Source organism: Micromys minutus (genome assembly GCF_963924665.1).
Source record: "Micromys minutus genome assembly, chromosome: 11".
Lineage (NCBI taxonomy): Eukaryota > Metazoa > Chordata > Mammalia > Rodentia > Muridae > Micromys > Micromys minutus.
In genome coordinates, this window is record NC_137980.1 from 40,628,775 (window position 1) to 40,652,314 (window position 23,540).

The window sequence follows — 23,540 nt, forward strand, 5'->3', positions numbered from 1 at the left end:
TCTCATACAGTGACACTGCTGTCCTTAAGTTCCAGCCAGGACTCCAGCAGAATCAACGAGGGGTTTTCACCATGCTACTTTGTTTTCATCAGCACGTATGATGTTCCTCAGCCAGGGCTAAGCTGAAAACAGCAGGTGCTGGGGTGAGGTCAGCTACCCTTCACCTAAGGAACCTCCAAGTGCACTTCAAACAGCCTAGGAACAACTGTCTCAGACCTTGGCCATTGCTTACTAACTACATACCGGAGGGAGCGCTTGGCTCAGAGGCTCACATTGCTGCTTCATCTCCACACTCTGCAAGTGGAGTGACTCCCACATCCTGACAACCAGAGCCACCAGCATGACAGACCAAGAGGTACAGAGACACTTCAATGTCTCCCCAGCACCCATGCAGATCTGAGCGGCCACATCCTTGTTGAGGGGAGTCAATAACCTTGGAACTAATGATAGACCTAGGTCCTGAGGCCCAGTTCTGGCTTTTCCTGCTTTCCACTCTTTCTATACATTCACTTACTTACATTGAAGGTATTTCCAGTCTATATGCCAGGTAGAAGGCACAGGCTTAGACCAGTGGGCACTGCCAGTCTTAAGTTCTGAAAGGCAAAGGCTGGCTGGCTCTGCACATCTGGTAGAGTGGAGTGAGTACTGTGAGCATCTTTGTGGCTTGGCACCAGCCAATGGCATTGCTGCCGAGTAATCCAGAGGAGGCTACACACTAGGCCCAAGTCACAGTCACGCCACCTCAAGGGAGGAAAATGACTCACCACAACACAGAGCTAAAAACAAGGACCCTGAGCCAGTAGCATTTCCAGAGACCGAAGCTCTAGTGCTCTGCAACAGTGAAAGGCAGCTGTGACACTGTCTCCTGTGCTTATAGCGGAGACGAGGTCAGAACCTTACCCCACCCAGGACAACAACAGGCCGCCACTGGGAAGTGTAAGAGGGGCAGTGGGAACAGTGGGTACTTACAAGGGCTGACATCTCGGTACCTGTTCCGGTTTTTGTTCTTAGGAAGTTTCGCTACTTTGCAGGGAAAGTCACTGGCTTCGTGTCGAATATCCTACAAAAAAGAATAAAGAGTTCTCTCTTGTAATCTACAGCAGAAAGCTATCCAGATACTAAATGGAGCACCAGAGATAATGCTAAGCACTGAGGGGCAGAGAAGACATCAAAGATGCCGGAGCAGTGTGGGGAGACAAGGTGATATGCTCAGGTACATACAAGGGCTACTTAGGAAGGCCCACTAGCAGAAGCAAGGGGCTTATGTCAGAACAGTGAGTGAGTGGGCAGCAGGGAAGAATGGCAGATGGCTGTGGGATGTGGTGGGCAAGCCGGATCTTGAAGTGCTGGAATGTCAGAGCTGGGAGTCGGAACAGCCATGGAAAGGAACATGTCAATAAACACTCCACCACCCAACTGCTGTCCTGAAGGCAAACACCCCATCCCTGTGTGAGCACCACACAGGCTACCCTGTTCTTGCTGCAATGCCACCAGTCTCAGGAAGCTGTCTGGGAGCAATCTGTTCTTTTATTAGAAATGACAAGCACATGAGCATTGTGAATATACCACCACAAGGAAACTGTATGTCTACAAATGGTTTAAACTCTTGACTTTGGGGCTGGTAGTAAAAAAGGGGGACAGAAAAGGGAGCCATGGTGACAGCAGTCTGCAAGCTGGAAATCAGACCCCAGAGACATGCAGGGTGTGGGCAGCTGTCACCTTGGAAGGAAGGGTGAGACTGCTGTTAATTAGATTTCTCGGCTTGTGCCCAGACAAACCACACCAAACCAACAAGGCACCACGTGGAGAGGTTTAATAGAATGATAGGACAGGGGTTGGGGTCAATAGGAGAGGAGAAGAGAGAGAGGAGGAGAGGGGGTTTCGGTCTTTTATGGGGGTGGTAACATTTGCTCCCAGGTGGAGGTAGGCTTCTGAACTGGTATGTCCTGTATTCTTTACTGTTTCCATGGTGATGGATATGCCAGGTCCCTGTCACCTGTGGGTGGTGCCACTACTGGGGGTAGGAGCTGTCCTAATGCCAACAGAGACTCCCAGCGGGAGTAGGGGGCTGAGGCCCCCTCAGAGCAGAGCAGATGCCATCCCACCCTACTTGCCTTCCCTCTGAGCTGCTGTGCCCACTCTCACTTCTGTTGAAATCAAAGGATGACTTTCTGGAAGAGTCAGCCAGGTCTCTAGACTAGCTGAATTGTAGAGAAGCCCAGGGCAAGGCCAACAGCGCATTCAAGGCGTGAATGAGCCGTCCAAGCCCAAGCACAGGCCCTGCCTTTGTTCATTTCAGAAGCCCACACAGGGCTGCAGCACCACTTCCGCTCTAGGTGCAAGTCTTCAAGATCTGACCAGACAGCAGGAAGCACAGAAGGCCAGGGTTAGGGCGTGCCCATTTACCCAGGGCTCTATCTGCCCGAGGGCCTCTGTTCTCTTCACAGACACAGATGCCACTGGTGGCAGACACACTCATAAAGTGTCTAACAGGAAAACAAGGGCCAGGGAAAGAGGTCCTGGGTGGACAAACTGAGAGTAAATACTACTGATGGAATCACAACAGATCTCCTATTTAACGAGAACAGGAAGCTAAGACAAACTAAAACGTCTTCTGTAATGTAAAACAAAATAGAAGAAATGACAAGCTCAGTGAAAAGATAGAGAACTCCTGTCCCCCTACAGCCACCCCAATGGAAAGCCAAAGGCAGTAGATAAAATCAGCTAAAGTAAAATACGGTAAGGAGAATACAGACAGTTCCACCAGTCTCCCAGACCATCAGGTGTCCATGAAAACAGGAGAAACAACTCATTCTGTGGACTGTGGAAGAACAGCATGACCAACTGTAAGCTACCAAGTGAGGAACAAACCTCCAGTCTGAAGGATGCTCATTTCCATTCTGGATTCAGTACCTTGCCTGACAGTCAAGTGAGAAGGGCCAATGAAAACATCGGCCAAGCCTCACCATCCACATGCCCCCTTTGCCAGCATGTTTTTCCACCCAAGTGAGGAAAAGATAGAGAAACTATCAAAGACAGGGAAAGAAACACAGCAGGAAATGATGGTGAAGGGAAGTTCCGTGGAAACTGAGGCTGGAGGACAAGACAGCAGCATCACCGCTTGCCTTCTCCAGCACACTGGCGATGATGTCAGACACCCAAGGAACGAGAAACAGACCTGAATCTAGCCAATGGGGATTCCAACTGAGATGAACGTGAAGGCGGTTTCTAGAACCTGCATGTGAGCTGCCCATGGCAGACCTCCAGAGCCACCTGCAGAGGGGAGGCCTCCAGTTGGACAACTCCACGAAAGCCCAAACTAAGAGTCTGAACTGCTCACAAAGCTAGTATTAGCACCATGGTGAGAGGACACAGAAAGGCCCAAGTGCCAGTCATGGTGGCCACGGACACCTGGAATGCCAGTGCTCAGAGGCTGAGGCAAGACTGCTGCCGTTGATGAGGTCAGCCCAAGCTTACAGCTAGACCCAAAATGATGCCAGGCACCCGGGTGCGCACCATTCATCTTAGCACTCCAGAGACAGAGGCAGGTGAATTGCTTTGAGTTTGAGGCCAGCCTGGTCTACATAATGAGACCTTGTCTCAAAACAGAACCACAAAAATGAGCATTATGATATTTCTGTATTTTGGGAAGTTCATGTTCAAGTATCTCTCACGTGCAATTAGTCAGAAATATCAACTTGGATGACAGGGCTTAAGTTGAAAGTCCCATTTCTTTTGAGAATAAACAAGCATAAAATCCAGTCTGTCCACACAGAAATGAGCCCATGATCTCACAGAATACTTTGCAGAGTCAAACAGCAGCCCTGGCATCACATGTTTGCTTTAGTCCTATGCAGCAAATGACTGCTTCTTGCTCAAAGGTAGTTGGCATTATTTGTTTAAAGGGATCTGTCACAGGGAGGAGCAGGGAGTTTCCTGAAAGCAGTCAGGTGGCCACTAGGAGCGAAGGCCTCACCTAATCTCAGACCCAGGCTAGGCCCTCAGCATAACCTGCTGACCAATGAAAGGACGATGCTAATACCGTAAGTGTACAGCCTTGAGTCTACAGCAGCCTGCTTCCCGGCAAGCGATGAAAATGCCCCCGAGGGAACATGCATCCGAGAACACCCATCACGCCCATCTGAACTGCAGTAGAAGGCAGGCTCCTGGGGTTTGGTTTGGCTTCTGCAAATGTCCCACATAGCCTCCTGACAAGATAATACCAAACTGGTTACTAAAACAGACACTAAAGCAGAGAACGGAGAGTAATTTTCTTCAGTGTTCCAATAACTAGCTCACACCCAGGCTCGTGCAAGCAACACTAATTAAATTCAGGGACCCACAAAAACAAAACTATCCCCCAAAACATGAAAATAGGAGGAGGAGTCTTACTGGGAAGGTGAATAAGCAGGAGGGGAGACACTTCCAGGCAGCACTGAGAGGTGGAAGTGGCCAAAATACATAATACAATCTTGTGAAACTATCAATAACTTAAAAACAGAAAGCCCACATGTGAGTAGAACTCAAGTCCCTGTCACTGGCCAGTCTCTGCTCCTTTCTAAATGGCCATCTGAGCTGAGGGGCTGGGGTGTCACTTAATGATGTGGGAAGGTACCAGTTCTCAGAACAGTCAGCTAAGAGAACCAAGGGCAGAAATCCTGGACAGTGGAGACTGACAGACAGGCACTTCCTGGAAGCCAGGGCCCGCCATGGCTAAAGAACATGCAGAGACGGAGCTTGTCTCTGGCTCACCTATGATGCTGTATCTCAAAGTAATGAATGCAAGGCAGATTTTATTAAATAAGTCTCATTATAAAGGAGAACAAATAATTTATATGGAGCAAAGAACAATCAAAATACACTGCTCTTCTGAATGGAAAACAACACTTTTTGTTTATATTTTGCCTTGTTTTGTTTATGAGACAGATACTTAGCCTAGGCTAGCCTCAAACTCCCCAAGAACCAGAGAATGACCCTGAACAAAAAATCCCAGCCAACAAGTCCTGGGAGTATACACAAGCACACCCTTTACTGGGCAGTGGGGGTGGGACCCAGGCTACTGTGATGCTAATTAAGCTCTACTCCCAGCTAACAATATAACTCACTGCAAAGTCTTAGGAAATGGTGAGGTGTAGTTTAATGGACACCTGCCTAGTATGCAAGAGGCCCTGGGCTTGACTCTAACTCACTCTAACTCACTAAGCTGGACAGGAACCTCTGTTGGGGACAGCAGGACAAACACCTCTACTTTGAAGTGTCAGTCAATTATATTAAGAAAAACCACAGATAGTCTAGGCTGCAACCCAGAAGAGAAGCAGCAGACAAGAAAGCCCAGGCCCTCTCCCGGCCTCTCCCACTGAACTGACCTGCTAAAGTGTCAGATGACTTTAGATGACTGCTTTAGCAGACAACAACAAATGCTTCAACTACAATATGGTCTGCTCCATACAGTCTAAGGAACCCTGGACCAAAAAGGCAGAAGTGAAAAGTCAACAGACAGTCAAGGCTTAGGAGGCTGAGTGACTACAGGGGCAAAATACCCAGGCTGCAAAGGCAGTCACAGAGGAGCAGCAGAGGGGTGGGTGAGGGTGTAGGTGGTGGTGATAAAACTGCAGAACAGCAGCCGCTTCAGGCTTCAGCATGGAGTCCAGGGTGAGCGCTTGCATGGCACTGGGTAACAGTCCTGCTGCCAGTACAGCTGCTCAAAACACCCAGTTCTCAGATACCTGTGACCTGTCCCTGCTGATGACTCCAAGTCGGTTACAAGAAGAGCCACTTACATAATCACAGTAACAATGACTTCTGGGTCCCTACGGACTGATGTAGTTTTAGCACTGAGAGTAAGAGCTTTGAGAGCCTAAACTGTGGCTGGGAGTGGGAGGAGCACAGTCTAATCTAAGGTGGATATGAATGAGAGACTTAATGCTGGTGAGTGAACCTGGCCTTACACTGCATTTAGAAGCAGCATTCTGAGTTCAGAGCAGCAAGCCACGGCGTCGGGGCTGCCACTTATACACAAATTATACCAATAATTAGGACGACAGCTCACAGTTAGATTCTCAAGTGTCTCTGACTTTGACCCGATTTTTTACAGCCCTTGATATAAAAATCACTGATGTTTTCTGTTAAATGTCACGAATTCCGCCTTGGGCAGAAATCGATAGGGAGAAAATGAATCAGACTTACAGTAATTGATGTCAATCAAACATATTGGAACCAGCATCTACTGAAATGCTGAGAACCACAGAACTGTTCCCGTAAGAGAACTGGCTAAAAAAAATCGACTTTCACTTCTGTTTTGTTTACCTTCTGCTTTCTATCAGGCCAGTCAGAACCTCACCCGGCTGGCTCCTGGCTGCCTGCCGGGGGACAGTGGGACAGTTGACTAACAAGGAATTGGCAGGCATCTGCAAGAGCAATATCTACAATTTTCCTGGCAGGAACCAGGCTGCCCACTGTGTTTCCTCCTCCCGAGGTCCTAAGGGAGAGGCCACACAGAACAGCAGGGACATCCCTGCTCTGAAATGATACTGCTCTCCTTACCATTACAATGGAAGGATGCTCCCTGCACACTTAGCAGTGAGAATGAGCAGAACACAGCTCATTAAAACAAAATGATTTGGGTTAAGATTTTCCCAGTACCTGGAAAGCTGTGCAAGGCTCTGCTAACCAGGCCAAGAGAAGGCACATGCAGGACTCACTGGCCACAGAAACCTGCACAGCACCTTCTAGAGGCCACACACTTTTCTACCTGCTGTGAGAGAGACCAAAGATGAAGAAGGAACAGAGAGGAAGGCATGACAGCATTGGAAGGGATGGATTTGTGAAGCCACAAAAATAAAGTCACAAGCTGGGGTTGAGAGGCAGTGACAGCCCAAGCTGGGAGGCAGGCATGAGGCTCAACATAGGTGTTCCTTCAGCTCATCCAGATACAGCCTGGCCCTGTGCCAGACTAGGAGCAGACTCTTCAGACCTCAGCTGCTCTGCCTGCAGAGGTGCCCGTGACCGTTCACTTCCGGGTAGAACCTAGGGCTGTAGGTCAGGCATGTAGTCAATCCAACATTACAAGGAGACAGAAGAATGTCAAGTTCATGAGCTACACAGGAGGACCTTGTCTCAAAACCAAACCAAACCATGGAATAAGTTCATTCTTTTCAACTTTTTAGCAAATCAAAGATAAAGAAAAGTAGGGATATTAAAATGCAAGAAAATTTAAACTGGTGTAGCTTTTAATCCCAGTAGTCAGGAGTCAGAGACAGGTGAGTCTCTGTGAGTTGGAGGCCAGTCTGGTCTATACAGTGAGTTCAGGACTGCCAGTGCCAACTAATGAGACCTTGTCTTGTGTGTCTGGGTGGGGCAGAGCTGGGGGCTGGGGTGATGGCTAAGTAGTTAAAATATTGCTCTTGCGGTGGAACCAGTTCAGTTTCTGGCACCCCAGAGAGGCTCACAACTGTCTGAAAATCTACTTCCAGGAGGTCTGATGTCCTCTTCTGGCTACTGAGGGCACTGTGCACACAACAGGCACATATACATAAAAATACCCATGTGCATAAAAAAAATTTAATGGAAAGAAAAAATTGGGGGGGGGGTGCTTTGAGACAGGGTCCCACTGTGTAGACCAGGCTGGCCTAGAACATCTGCCTGCCTCTGCCTCCAAAATGCTGGGATCAAAGTCCACATAAGAAAAAAGAATGTTATGCCCTATAGAGTAGCATGGTTATTCCGGAAGTGAAAAGATTGAACCCCAAATTCTGAAGGAAGGCGAGGCAGTGGCTCCTGCCCTCATCTCAACTGTCTTTGTGTAGAAATTCATAGAAAAATATAAAAAGATATTAAATATGTAAAGTGGGGAGGAGTGGCGGTGCTCCTTTTTAATCACCGCACAAACAGGCAGATCTCAGTGAGTTCCAGGCCAGTCAGGGATACCAGAGCAACCATATATGAGGAACCCAAACTTGACACCAATTTCTTTCCTTGCCTTCAGGTTAGGCCAAGTGTTAAGGGATGGGGGTTCCGCCAAGGTCCCTGTTCTCGGTGAGGGGGTAGACCACCTGTGGCCACAAGTTCACTATGTGGAAAGGAAGGCTTCATGGTTGGCTAGTGAAATCAAAAGTACTACCTCTAAAAGTGGCTGCTGGGTAGCCTCGTGGGCAGAGGGCCAGTGACAGGTCTTCTGTCCTTACAGACTGAGGCTGGCATCAGTGAAGGAAACCAATGAAATGCCATGGTCCAGCTGCTCAATGGAAACTTCGAGCACAGGGTCAAGGGACCCAGGACTGCCCCTCCCCTGAGCATGCTCAGGGGCTGCATAGTATCACTCTGGGCTCTTGCGACAGGACAGTGAGCTTTACCCCAGTCTGTACCAGTACACACAGGTATTAGGCTTTTCCCTCTGCTACCTAGGGAAATAGGGGAATATGTGGGGTCTGATGATGTCAGAAAGAGCCAAGGGGATGGTGGGGATTGGGATGCAGAGGATGACACATAGCAAAAAGAAAGATGATGGGCTAAGAGTTTGTAATTGCTGTCTCTCTCCTGAATGCCACTGGATTAAAGACATGTACCACCAGGCCAGGCTGGGAGGGTACAGAAATATCAGTCCCTAGAAGGCTAGGGAAGAATGTGAGTTCCAGGACAACCTGAGCTACAGTAGGGAGCATCTCAAATACTAATACAAATGTATTGCTAATAAGGGAGTCAAGGGTGCAGTAAAAGAAACTCTACAATATAACAGATGCACACATCTGACCCTGACAGTCTCACGGACATGCAGGCTGTGGAGAAAGGGTATGAAAGCTGTACAGAAATCTGCAGTGACCTCAAAATATCTCTAGTGAGTGGTGTAGTGATGGAGCCAAGGAGGTTTATCCTCTTTCCACAGGAAAGGTGACGTCTACTAAGAAAATAAGGTAGGTTGGTTGGTTTGTCTTCAAGGCAGAGCTTTCTCTATTAGCCCTGGCTGTTCTGTAACACACTTTGGAGACCAGGCTGGCCTCAAACTCAAGAGAGCTATCTGCCTGCCTTTGCCTCCCAAGTGCTGAGATTAAAAACATATGCCACCACCAACTGACTGAAAAAATAAAGATTTCTAACAGAGGTAAAAAGCTGTCGACAGAACTTGAGGTATATAAACACTGTACCCCAAACTATTAACTAGTCTAAGAAAAACTCTCAGCAGTTAAAAAATCTGGATAAAGAAAGGAATAACTTCACTTCCCAAGAGTGGTGTGTCAGAAGGCAAACGCTCAGAGATACACTCTCAGGCTACATGCCTGCCCTCCTTCCCTGGACTCCACTTGAAACCACTTCAAAAGAAAAGCACCATTCTACGCCCCAGGCACCACTGAAGTGCACGGAGGTCCCTCAGAGCAGCACAGGCCTAAGCCGCTCCACACACTTCCTACTTTTCCTTTCCAGGACTTCCTCCACCTCTGCAGCTTGTCCACCTCCATCTCTCCTGTGACTTATGGAGCTCAGCACAGGGTTAGCACACTGCCAAACCACTGCAGTCAGGAGCAGTGTGAATGACTTGGAAGCCCACCATACACACTTGAACTTCCAGATGACAGGGAGAATGCTGAGAGGGGAAAGGCCAACTCAGAGCAACTGTCAGAAAAGTTCTTAGAAGTCCTGACACTCTGACTCTAGAAACAGAGGTACCCTATCTCACATGCAGCACTTTTAAAGTGAGTCACAAGGTGGAAACTGAATGAAGTTAGGCTTACAAGACCCTCATTAAAGTAGCTGCCAGCTAGGGGCCTCAGACCATTTAGCGTCTTGGAGAAAAACTGCCTCATTTCTTTCTGTGGTAGAAATGTTCTTCTGTCTGTGGCATTGGCAAGTATGCAATTAGAAGTATTTTTCTTTTGACAGGGAGAGGGATGGTGTGCAGTTAACACCTGACGGCTACCTGTGGTGACAAGTCCATAGGGGATTCTAGGCCAGGCAGCAGGGGCACCAGATGCAAAGGACATAAAGCCAAAGCAAAAGACAACCCTGATCCTGTACAGCTTGATGATAGCTAGGGAGGAGGAGGAATGAAGCTCCGGGTAGGTAAATGTTCTGGCGAGTTCAGCATGGGCAATAGAGAGCAAGACACCCTCCACGCCAATCAGAGTGCAGCTGCTCTTTTTGCAACTAAAACCCTAACCCCCAAAAGGAAGATGCTTCTGCAAGTTAAGTTGCAACTCTTGAGAGAAATACCACTCAGTGCAGGGCAGGCAGGACTGCCATAGGGACAGCATGTGCTAGGAGGAATTGAGGCCGCTACCCAGGAGGCTCCAGGCATCTCATCAGAGCAGGTTAAGGATGCTGAATGTGAGGGGAACAGGGCCCCTAAAATGTCTGGACAGTGAGCGACACAGCACATTCATGATAGACAGGGACAAAGACTTGCACTGTCTGAGACGGACTAAAGACCAGAGGTAGGAAGGGCTTCGGCCAGGAGTGAAGGCCAGAAGTTGTGGATATTCATTCTATTTTGATGTGTGTGTTGGAAGAGGGTCTTACTTTGTATCTTGAGATGGCATCATCCACGTGTGACAACCCTCCTGCCTCGGCCTCCTCAGTGTAAGATCACAAACATGAGCACCAGTGCAGCTGAGGCATTAGTTTCAAAGAGAAAGCTGGAAGGAGGCACCGTCTGGCAGTGAGGATGCATGAAGAGATGATGACTTTAAGTCACCATGGCCAAGGCTAGACAGAAACATTGTAGTACCCACTGAGTTAAAAGGCTGCCCTGTTACAAAACACTCTCCAAATAAAAGGGTTGAAGCCATACTTTTAAAAAGAACACAACAGCTGAATGGTGGTGCACACCTTTAATCCCAGCACTTGGGAGGCAGAGTCAGGTGGATCCCTGAGTTGAGGCCAGCCTGGTCTACAAAGCGAGTTCCAGGACAGCCAGGGCTACATAAAGAAACCTTACCTTGAAAAACCAAAAAATCTTATGGACATGAGACTTATGGTATATTTTTATTAAGTGTGATGTTTTCAAGGTTAAAGGCTTGGTTCTTGAGTGATTTTTCAGGACCATAGACCTTTCAAAGAGAAACCTGCATGAGCTGGAAAAGACCCAGGCTGACACGGAAACATTGGCTAAAAGCTGTTTAATACTGCAGCTTCCACAACTAAGCCAACCCCTTCTGAGATCATAACTATTAAGTAAAGAAAAAGTCCCAGAATCTTCCATTGCACTGTGCCAGGCAGGCTTAGGAACAACGTATGTTCCCAGGAAACTGGTCCCCTGCCAGCCTCTGTGGCCCCCGTGTTGGTGCAGCATTCCCAGGCAGGCCTCTTTAGAAGCAGGCCAGCAGCCTGCCCCTTCTGGGTAGACACGGTGAAGCAGCAGATGCCAATTCAGGGACCAAATGGCTACATAAACTAGCATTTCATGACCTGTAAGAGTGGCTCCCCACAGACTCCTTGGCCAATTGGGATACAGGTCATTTGTGGTGCAGGAAGGGGACAATGAACACTGAAGTGACAAATCAAACTGTCACAGGCTGCCTGTCAGTTCTTGTCCCAAAGCGCCGACTCCCCAGCCCAATGAAGCTTATATGGAGCCATCCCACACTGGACAGGTACTGCCCAGGGACCTCTCCAGTCGGTCTTGGCACAGGCTGCTCTCGAGCACTGGTGGCTAGCAAGTGCCTGTGTGGTTTCATGGCCTCTCTTGTGCAACGTGATCCCCAGGGATGCGAATGACACCGAGTTCATGCATGTCTGCGATGAGTCACCTGGGCTCCTCAGCCGCGTGGCAGGCAGCACTACTAATGAGAACCCTGCAGAGCACTTAACTGGACCAGGCTACTTACTACAAAAGACCATGTGTCTCAGAAATAGGTGACTCTGTAGGCAGAGGCAGACACCCACTGGTCTCTTAGCTGGGAATCCAGAGAGTGTGAAGTCATGTAGACTCCCTAGCTGCCAGTCTGCTCTCCAATCCTTGTGACTCCAGCCTAATGATATAGTTCTGGGGGTTCAAACTTACTCTGAGCCCCAAATTCACCCTGTACTACTGAATCCTTCAGCATCAAACTGACTTTAAAGAAAAGAAGAACTGCCTCCAGTGGCACAGGAGCCTGGAAAGGGTAGGCAGACGTAAGCCTCAGGCCAATTCCAAATAGTAACAGAGCCCCTCCGGGAAACTGCAGGGGTTACAGCTGCATGCAGGGTGTGTATGTAACTTCCACTCCCTACACTGTCTCTACAGGAAAATACAACCAGAAGCCAAGCAATCTCCAAGCTCCTGAGGTGTGGCACATCCATAGAGGAGAACTGTCTGTACTTTCACGCATGGCTACCATCCTGAGCCCTTGCCAGCTAAGGAAAGTCTATCAGCACTGCTCTGTGAGGAGACGCGAGCACACCTGGCGGTTGTGCAGTGAGCCTCACAAGCCAGGCTTCCCAGGACACTGAGACCCAGACATTTACAAACAAGTGTTTGAAGGTTGCTATAGTCCATCTTCCAGGGCTGTCTTCTTCAATGGGCACTGGCAGCTACAGAAAGCCCTAAACACACAGGCAGGTAGTAGCCATGACAGAGCAGAATGCCTGCAGCCTGTGTGGCATCACAAGACATGCTCAGAGAGAAGCCCCAGAGCTGGGTTACCAATTCATGTCACATGCTTATTTTCTTTTGGGAAACAGCCCTAGGACCCCCCTCCCCGTGTCTGCAATGGCTAGCGGCCACCACCGTGGCTCTGTAGCATGGACACAGCCCAGCCCTACACACTGGAAACGCCACCAGCTTCCATGCCAGCCCTGTGGCCACTCTCTTTTCATCTCTTCCACCTCCAACCCATAGCCTGTGTCCTAAGAAAGGCAGGCCCCGTGCTTCAGAGCTCTGCTTTTACACAGCACTGGGGATCCACAGGCTTGGCCTTGCTGGCTGGGTACATGGGCAGCCTAGTCACAGTGTGTCCCCTTCAAACTCAAGAATGGAGACTTGAAGCTCCAGAGTAGCAGAACTGCACAGAGGAGGATGCTGGGCAGGGATGCTGTGGCCTCCTCCTGGGCCACAAGCCTGCTCCGAGCCCTTTGATCACAGCAGGTCTTCTCTGTCTCAAGTCTTCGTTCACCAGAGCTCTGCCCATTCCACAGAAGACCACAAATGCCTTTGTTCTAAACTCAGTCACCTTCACACAGGAGTGAGCCCCTTGTGTTAAATGCACTCGGGCTCCAGCTCCCCAAACAACTTTCTGCACAGGAGCAGCAGCCTGGCAGGCCAGGATAGACAGCCAAACTCTGGGAAGCCTTTCTTCCTCCCTCCATTCAAATCACCACTCATTTCATAAGCTCCAAGAGGAAAGGGTGTCCAAATAAACCAATCCCTGAATGGTATTCAGGGCTGGACCAGGACAACATTTCAAGAAAGGGTGAAGGTACCAAATGTAGATAAACACCTCACTTGTCCAGAATTTCTGTTGGGCACTTTCTGACAAGATCAGAATCTCAGGAAATACCAAACAAATGAAAACACAGAGGTAGAGTGGTCAGAATGACCTAACTGCTAAGAGCACACGACTCCCTTCTCCCCAGCCACAGAATCATATGCTAAGGAAGCTGCTTCCTGCAGCCTGATGGCCTGACTCAGCCCCTCCACTTCCCCTCAGCTCAGCCTGGCTCCCACTGCTGCCACCTCCCCCTGGCAGCGCCCTGTAACACAAAGCTAGAGTGGAAGGTCGTGTGCATGTCAGGGGGAGCAGCAAGGAGGAACTAAGTCCCATCAAGCATCGACATGGCCTGGACAGGCCCTCTGAGGTGAAGTGTAGACATGCAAGGTTCTGTGAGAGTCCCAGCAGGTGTTACCCAGTTCTCCCTCAGAAAGGGCTTCTAGGCTTGGTAGGGACTAAACTAATATGCACACGAGAGAAAACACAGAACACAGGAAGAGTGCACTCCCCAGCACCAAACAAACAGACCCGTGACAATGGTCAAGAACATCATGGGGCATAGTGGTGCACAACTTTTAACCCTAGCACTTGGAGGCAGAGTCAGGAGGAAATGAGTCTGAGACCAGCCTCGTCTACATAGCCAGTTCCAGAATAGCCAGGGATACATAAAAAGACCTTGTCCCAAACAAGTACACAAACAAACAACCAAAAAAGCGAGCAAGCAAGCAAAGAGACAGGTCAAGCACACTAACCACTGCTTAACTCAGGATATGCCGGATCCATGGACTGACCAAAGAGGAAGCTGGCTCGCAAAGGGGAGCTGCATGTCAGACATTATGTCGGTGGCTTGGGAACATGAGCCCCAGAGTCCTTGTGCCAAGGAGTAACTGGAAGGTGGACAATGGGTACAGTGCTAATTGACTGCAAAAATACCCCAGCAGCTAAAGAACTCAGGAGCCGAGGCAGGAAGACCTGCAGTATAACCCGAGACTGAAGACAGTCTGACTTATGTTACATACAAACACCCTCTTTCAAAAAATAAATAAAATGATGGCTGACTATGGTCTTGGGGAGAAAGCAACAGCTGGAAACCTGGAGATAGAAGAAAAGGGAAGCAGAGAAGTAAGGTTCATGGGAGAGAGCTGCAGTCTGGGCTTAGAGGATGTCAAAGGCAGGACATGTGGGACATGAAGTTACCAGGGGACTGGAACAGTCTGACACGGTCCAGGGTGGTGCAGCAGTCTTGGGGAGAAAGGCAAGACTGGCCATGAGTTGGGTAAAGGGAAGGAGCAGAGAACATATGCTAAAGTAACACAAGGCCAGCATAGCGATTTAAGAAAGCCCCAAACCACATGTGAGAGGCGGTGCACACACCTGCGCTCCCCAACCTCAAGAAGTTTCCCTCTCCTGACAGAGCAGTTCAGTGAGGCAGCGGTATGGTGCGAATTCATCTCCACTGCTCTCCGACAAACACTTGTCTAGTACCAGCGCTCCGCCACAGGTAGCTGTGTCTCCACAACCAGGTCCCTGGGCTTGGGACAAGAAAGGGCTTGACCATTGTACCTTAGGATATCCTCGACCATACAAAGGACAGCACTTCCAAGACTCATCAGCCATGGAAGCAAAGCATGACTGCCTGCTCTATGCTGCTATCCACCCGTAGGAAAAGCCCTCTCTCGGAGGACATCAAGCCATTCTGAGAAGGCATCTTGGTGTGTAACCCAGAAGATCCTCAAATTCACAATCCTCCTGTCTCGGCCTCCCAAATGCTGTGACTACAGCTGTATGTTATGTCCAGCTCAAGAATTACTTTAAAGAAACTACTTGTGCTGGCCAAGCATGCGGCTCGGTGGTTGGAGTGCTGACCGGGGATGGAGAAGCCCTAGGCTCCATTTTCAGTGCTGCACACACACTCACACAGTGTGATGTCCTGTGGCTTGTACCTGGGGCTTCTGCTAACACATAAACTAACCAGAATTAAAAAAAGGGAGGAAGGGTTGAGGACACGGCTCAGTGGCAGAGCACTAGCCTGTGTGAGGCTGTGGGCTCAATCCTAGCAGTATCACCACCCCGAAAGTAAACAGCCAATGTTTTCACAAGGATGGTGTCTGCAGATTATTAGTTTGGACTATTTCTCTGTAATCAGGTATGTAATGAATATAACTGGAAAAACAGGCAGTAAGCAGTGACCTATCCACAGCTATTTGAGATAATTTTTGTTTTTAAATTTACTTAACCACAAAAGTCTCACAAGTTGTAATCTTATATATGAAGGGTTAAATGCTTAAAAATAAAGTCTATGAGTCAGCCACTTAAAGTGAGATAGCTGGCAGGCATGGAGGAGGCTTGGACTTGAAAGGCTGAGGCAGGAAGATCATGAACTGCCCACCTTGGACAACATCATGAGACTCTGTATCTAAAATACAGAAATTGGACATTGGTGAGAATGCTTAGCACATCAAGGCACTCGAGACACACACACACACACACACACACAAGTACAAAAGTCGAAAGAGGGCTAGGGCTGCAGCTCAGGGCTAGGGTGCTTGCCTAGCATGTGGAACACTACAAAAATAATAATAAATTAGTAAGGTGATTATCACTGACCTTTTATTTATTTATTTATTTTGAGACAGGATTTTTCTGTGTATCCCCAGCTATCCTGAAACTCACTCTGTAGACCAAGCTTACCTTGAACTCACAGATATCCACTTGTCTCTGCCTAAGTGGGATCAAAGTCGTCTGCCACCTCCACCACTGATCTTAATTCCTCTTACAAGGTACTAGACTTGAAAGTCACTCAAAGAAAACCATCTGGATGACAAGAACTACTAATCAACTGACCATATGATGTGAGAAACTAGCCAACATCATAAAAACATCCCTTACAACCCACAAATAAATAATGTTTTCTCAGTGCCTACTACAGATCAGGTGCTGGGCAAACATCTTCAGCTTATTCTTAGTAAGGCAGCTGGTGTCTAAAATGTCTGTTACTTATTTCTTTAGAATAAGAACGTACATATTCCAGGGTGGCCTCGAATTCACTGTGTAGTCAAGGCTCCTCCTGCCTCTACCCACCAGTGCTGAGATCCTAGGCATGTGCCACCATGCTTGGTTTATAAAGTGATGGGGATCAAACCCAGGGCTTCCTGCATGCTGGCCCAGCTACATCCTTAGGCCCTATTTCTTTTTTCTTTTTCTTAAAGCTTTATTTATTTCACATGAGTACACCTTAGCTGTCTTCAGACACACCAGAAGAGGGCATCAGATCCCATTACAGACAGTTGTGAACCACCATGTGGTTGTTGGGAATTGAACTCAGGACCTCTGGAAGAGCAGTCAGTGCTCTTAACCACTGAGCCATCTCTCCAGCCCTCCGCCCTGTTTCTTAATGGGCATCTTTATTCTCTGCAAGAGAGGCTACTTTATCACAACGAACACCAGTGCTCCTGGCTAGTAATGTACACTGCCCATCATCTTTAAATGCTAGAACCTCCATCATATCACCCTGACAGAGGAAACAGATAAAAAGATGAGAGAAATGTGTATGGACACACATGGGGAGAGACGGACAGGTGTAATCTTCCACCTGGGTTATTGGCTCCCTGTGGGAGTAAAGCTTCTCTCACTGTGGCCTGGGAATGTCTGTCACCAAAGGTCAGGAACTTCTTGATCCCTATTGCCTGGCACAGAGGTTGGGGCACAGTGTCTTCTGGGCACCTGACAAATGCTGGCCAGCAGGGGCTTGGGTCTAGGAAAGGAGCAGTGAGAGAGTCCTGGCCCTGAGCTATGACCGCAAAAGCTGTGCCCATGCTGTCTGCCCAGCATAAGGAGTGCTCCAGTGCTGAAATGGTTGTGTCCTTCAGGGACTCAGCTTTCTAGGGGAAGTTACAAAGCTCAGGACAAAGAGCCCAACTGTTTCCCAGTATGAAGAACAGCCAAAAACTATGGCTCATTTTTTTCTTGTGCACACACATCTCTATGAGTTAAAGGTGTTCCAGAGAAAGCCCATCCCATAATTCCCTCAAAGGGACTGTTGTTGCCTTTAACACTCTCCATATAAGTCTCCCTGGGCTCTCTGACTTCACCCCTTGACAAAGGGCAGACTAGAGGATCATTAAGCACTTGCTCAGACACTGGACACGTAGCACCCTTCCTAACCAAGCCACAGAATGAGGCATTAAAACAAGCATCTCTGTTTCTTGGTATAAGCAAACTTGGGCAAATTTTTTTCTTTTCACTGTTCCCATGGGGCCCACTGGATTTCACTGCCAGCCTGGTCATCAAATATGGTTCCTGGAAGTCGAGTACACAGGACTACAGTCACAGCACTGGGAGACCGAGGGATAAGGAGACGCGAGGTTACACAAGGAAACTATAAAACACGCCACATGCACACACAAAAAGGTTCTTGGAAATAGTTGAACACAGGACAAAAATATAATCACATTCAGTTGCTTGTGGTGGAAACATGGTGATGGCGGCTTCCAACTTCCTTTAAAGCAAAAAGGGCTAAGAATGAGGCAGCAGGAAAGCAGGCCTACCTAGGGTGGTCTTACTCTGTACTTTTCATCAGATCTCCCTTGGGCCTCCTGCCTTCCTTCACCCCTCTGCTCTGATTTTGCTAGTGACACCATCCTAACCACGTTCCAAACCAAACACCATTTCAATCCCAGCACGAACACTAAACTTGAAAAAAAAAACAGCCTGCCCCAAAGGTTCAGGGTCCCAAGGATCAGCAACACATGGCACCCAAGACAGTATAAGTCCATGCAAGTAACAGATGCAGACATGTCCATCCGAAGAAACTGACCCTTGGCTCCAGGATGAAGGTCAAGACAGTTCTCACAGCAGGACCCAGCTTCTAATTCATGTGGTGCTTCCTCCCAATTCATCAGCAGTCACAGTGCACACAGACAAAGCAGAGTACTTGGGTGGTCAATTCGTGACATCTAGGTAGGAGGTTACAAAGCCAGGCAAAAGTCAACTCTACAATCCAATCACCCTAATGACCCAGGGAGGCTGTGCACGTGTAAGCTCAGGCAATGGCCTCAGCAGTAGTAGCTGGGAAGGTGGACTGGAGTCACTGGGGAGCTGGTGAAGAACACTGAGGCTCTATGACCCAACTGTCTTCTGCAAACACTCCCTATTACAGACCTATTATTGGGGTACAACCCAGAGTGCCCCAGGGGTGTGAAGGTATTGCATAGAACTTGAGCTCAAATCTAACTCAAGACATGGGGTACTGTGCTGGACAAACAGAATGTGACAGACCAAAGCTGGAGTCTGATGGCAAAACCCAACAGTCCCCACTTGTGACAAGAATCTCAAAAGCAACTTCATTTACCATGTGTGACACTCAGTAAATTATAATACATCTGACTTACAACCTCAAAAGACATTTTTTATGTCTAAGGATAAACAGAGGTTCTTAGAGTTTTAACTGGGGTATTGCAAAAATTTAAAGTTTGTGTCCCTCTTATAGCTGAGCAGGATCAGGACACAGCCAAAGTGAAACCTAACACAGACACAACACTGCCTTCATTCTCCCAGAAATGCCAGACCCCTTGTAGCTCTTCAAGTGACTTAAGAGTTGCGGGCATCAGATGCAGGCTGTGCTGTCAAGCCAGTTAGGCTCACTCCATACGCCACAGACTGGACCCTATACTACTCCTTAAAGACCCATGAGCAGCCAGGATGAAACCCTGACCCCGGTATCTTGGGAAGTGCCCGCTCAGGGTGGATGGTGTAGGGCAGCCATGCAGCCTGAGACTAAAGCTTTGACATGCAGAGTTCTGCTAAGAGTAACCAGAAGCAAAGATGAGTGGGGCCCATGAGTGAGCAGCTAAGGCAGGCCTCTCAGCCAGCCAGCAGAGCCTGTGTGTGGAACACTGCACACTGACTGTACACCCTTGCTGAGAGCTGCACACTTCAGACAAAGCAGAGCTACTTGCTGGAAAAGCAGAATGTCACTAAGCAAAGGAGTGGGTGTCGAAACAATCTTCCAGGGTCCTACCTGGGAGGCTCTGGTCATGATACCTCAGAGCACTGAAAAGGCAAGTCCTGAAATGGAGCCAAGGGTAGAACACAGATAGTGCCCTACATTCAAAATGTGTCTTTCTAGAAACTGAGCCTTAATGGTGGAGGACATAAACTGAGCTGTGAACAGAAGACTAAAATTAGCACAGACCACGAACACACTCATCATTTCCTTTATGATCGGTCTACAGCTAAGACCAGCATGAAGGGCATCTGCAAACGTTGGAAGGAAAGCTCAGCTCTCCCCATCTTCTGCCCATAAGGGCCCGGCCCCTGGACATTGAATGGGCACTGCCAAAGGGTGGCAATTAGCTACTGTGAAGGTAGCCAAAGGCAGCCATCAGAGCCCATTTGCCCTGTAAATAAACAGCATGTTCCACACAGTTCTTCAGCGGTTAGAGAACCGCCACCCCCTCCCACTGAAGACAGGAAGTTGTGGAAGATGGCCCACACCCATCTCCAGCTGCATGGCAACAGAAGCTGGGAAATGCCATGCTCCCTGACCTCCTGAGGCCTGTCTCCTAAAGCCAGGCTCTTGTACCTTTCAAAGGCAACAGCTTCCAACAATGTCACTGGGAAGACCATAGTAATGCCACCAAGGGTGGGGCAAGTCTCAAAGAAGGACAGGCTGAAGAACAGCCTTTCACAAACATCACCTGCTTGTCAACAGCGAATTCCTCTGTAGTGTAACTGCTTTTGATTAACTTTGTGATGAGTCTATTTTGGGGTGAGGAGAGATGGTTCAAGATGACAAAGAATGAAACAAGAAGACAGAATCTACCATCTGCCCCTGGCCCGAGGCTCAAGAAAAGGGAGGGGAGCACAGGTGGACAGTTCCCTGTGCTGTGAACAGAAAGTAACAAACTGCCCAGGGCACAGATTTACCCAAGAGAAATATAGGAAGATACAGTGCAGGCATGACCTGGCAGCCAGCTTGCCTTGCACACTGCACTTCTCATGAGGTCAGAACACTCAATTCTGAGGTCTGTGAGTAGCAGTAGCTGGCCTGTGGGCCAGTCTGTACTCTCCACAGCTACCATGTTAATGTGCTTCTTCTGCAGAGACCCTGGTGTTATGAGCGCTCACTATCTAATCTGAGGAAACGTACTAAAATCTCAGTCAGTAGGCTTCCACTATGTAAGTGGTTGCTCTCATGCAATAAAGTGGATGCTGGTCCCTAAAACTGTCTGCACAGTGGCTTATCCCCACACCCTTTACAGACACTGGGCACTGCTGTCTTGTCAGGGGACACCCTGGTAAAGACGGCAATCTAGGAAGGCCTAGAAACAGCACATGACTGGGACAAAGAATCCTCTAAAACCCAGCTTCAAGAGACTGTGGATTCTCAAGTTCAGGAGAATTACGAACCTGCTGGTACTCAGATGAGGCTAAACTACCTGCTGTAACTAGGGCTGCCACAGGGATGTGGCCTCATGTAACTCAACAGAGATAGCTTCCTCCTCAGTGGCATATGGCTCCACCCCACCTGCAAGGTGGCAGGAAGCAGAATCAGGCACAGGAGAGCAATCCCAGCAGGGTCTCACTCAGAGTGGAAACACAAGCAGCAGAACAACCAAAGTAATCACTACACAAGAAAGCACCCTCCTCACAGAGACACAGGGTGCACTTGAGCACCTGCTGCCCTCCTAGAAGACTGCAGTCCAGTGCCCCAGACCCAGCGGCAGCTCACATCCATAACTCAGGCAGCAGGGAATCCTACGCCCTCTTCTGGTCTGTATGTGAGTCTGCACATGCACATACACACACACACACACACACACACACACACACACACACACACACACTCATTTAAAAAAGCAGCAGTCACCATTGGCTGCTCTCTCCCAGGCCCTCCTCTAAGTGCAAAGCCAGCAAAACTGGCCACACACATTTAGCTCAGGGAGGGAGGGTCTATCTTGCTTTTATCCTGCAAGGAGTAAAGATGCCCTACTGGGATAGCAGAGCAGCACACAATCAACACGGGAGGAATGCATCCCAATAAAGCTTGGCTTGGGGTAGTGTTAACTCATGTATTTGGTGCAGTTTGCTTATTTTTCAACTGGATGAAGCTGTGCTCTGAAGTGACTCTATCTGAGACACCCTTAGGTAGCCCATCTCTGAAGAGAGCTCTGTCACTTGGGATAGTCACTGGCATGTGCCTTCCTGTAGGCATCTCTGAGGCACATGTCTTGAGTGGCCAGTGGTTCAAGATGAACAACAGCAAGCTAGTGACTGGAACTCTGTCATTTTTAAGTAAGCCTCCTCCCTGGGAAGCGGTGTGCTGGACAGTGAGATGGTCTGGTAAGTAAAGGCACCTGCTGCCAAAGCTGGTGACCCAAGTTCCATCCCCAGGACCTATTAAAGTAGGGGAGAACCAATGTATTCAGATTGTCCTCTGACTTGACACATGGGTGAACACACAACAAATAAACACAATACTTGTTTGAAAAGAAATGGTGTGACCAAGAGATGCAGTGAAAAAGGAAAAAAAAAAAGTACAGGACAACTACTTCTAGACAGAGATGTGGCAAAGAGCTTTTCTCTGATCAACCAATGCATCTTCAGAATGTGACTCCGGGAACCCAGTTTGTCCTCTCTGCAAGTACTACCACTCAGCCACAAAAGCCAGAGAAACCCAGGCTTCTCCCTCAACAGAACAGCAGCTCTGGGCTGAGAGAAGAATTGAGGACATGAGACCATTTTGTCCCCAAGGCCCCTTCTCTGGTGACTCAGTAGGCATTCCTGGCATGGACTTGGAGGTGGATGAAAAGAACACAAACACACGTAGTTTTCCCAAAGAGCGCCTAGAGCCACCACTTAGCAAGCTAATGCTGACTGCTAGCGCACACAGCAGGGCTCAGGTCTTGAATGTCTGCTAGCTCCAGTCACAGACTAGACAGCATCCTGAGCACTTAGAAGAGAACCACCAAACACAAGGCTGAGAGGCCCTCACTCACAATAGTGACCTGTGTCAAAGCCACAGGAGTGTTAGACCCAGGCTAACGCCTGAACTACTGAGTAGGAAAGGCAGCCTGTGACATATGGCCCTGCTGCCAGTCTTCAGACATTCAAAATCTACAGATTGTAAGAAAAGGCTAAGGATGTGCCAAGCATGAAGGAATATGACTGAAGTCTCAGGAATTTGGAAACCAAGGCAGGAAGATTGTGAGCTTAGGGCAATCTGAGCACAAACATGAAAACCTATGTCAAAAAGTAAAAGGTACTGGGATGGGGGCAACTCAGTTGGCACAGTGCCTAGAGGGTCAGCACTTCATACCCCACCACACACTAAATAAATGCAGCACCGCGGCTCACATTTGTAAAATAGTGCAGTGGACTGAGGGTAAAGGTTCAAGGTCATCCTTGAAACATAGCCAGCCTAGGATACCTGTGACCCTGTCAGGAAAGAAAGGCTGCTGAAAAAGGAAGGCTGAGAGTGGGAGTGTCTCCACGGGGTGAATGGCTCTGTCCAGCGGTGGGGACTTAGGGACTTTTCTCTGAGGCCGGCAGATGCAGAAGCTCTCATCTTCCTCCAGTGAAGCTGAGAGCAGATGTGGGCTCCTAAAATTACAACATAAGGGCAGCTGCCCCCACTCCTTGAATCCCGCTCTTGTGACCTCTGGAGAGTCAGTTCCTCTGTTTTTACAGGAAAACCACCCAAGCACTGTCTCAAGGAGGGTGTCTAACTGTGGTAAACTACTCACTTTCCCACGTCACTCACTCCAGGAAGCCCTCTTAGTGAGAATCTTGAATGTCCCTTGAGGAAAAAAATTACCCAACTCTTTAAGCTGCTAGCCACACTAGCAGACCTACTAATTTTTGAACCTAACCGTAAGACCTGTGCAGACCCTTGCAGTTTACAAGGGTTACTTCAAGAACAGGAAGGACTCTTACAACTGGAGGTGAAGTTAACAGTCAGTTTCATGATCACTTTACAAGAGGAATGGAGAGAAGAGGGGAGTGCCGAACGAAGTGAAGCAGAAAGATGACAGCCATCTAGCTCTAGCTGACACTGAGACACTGCCAGACACCAAGAGCATGAAAGAGCAGAAGGTTCCGCTCCCCTCGACACTAAAACGGTCAAGTTAAAGGATCAACAAT

The 23,540-nt window shown here is 48.6% G+C and overlaps 1 protein-coding gene across 2 annotated transcripts in view; it reads right to left on the bottom strand.

The window, feature by feature from the left end:
- Window positions 1-23,540, bottom strand: part of PTPN1 (protein tyrosine phosphatase non-receptor type 1) — a 45,409-nt gene that overhangs the window by 15,770 nt on the left and 6,099 nt on the right. For both annotated transcript variants that reach the window (XM_080924774.1, XM_080924773.1), the window contains exon 2: window positions 970-1,060. In XM_080924774.1, the coding sequence (XP_080780900.1) occupies window positions 970-1,060 (91 nt within the window). The remainder of the gene's footprint in view (window positions 1-969; window positions 1,061-23,540) is intronic.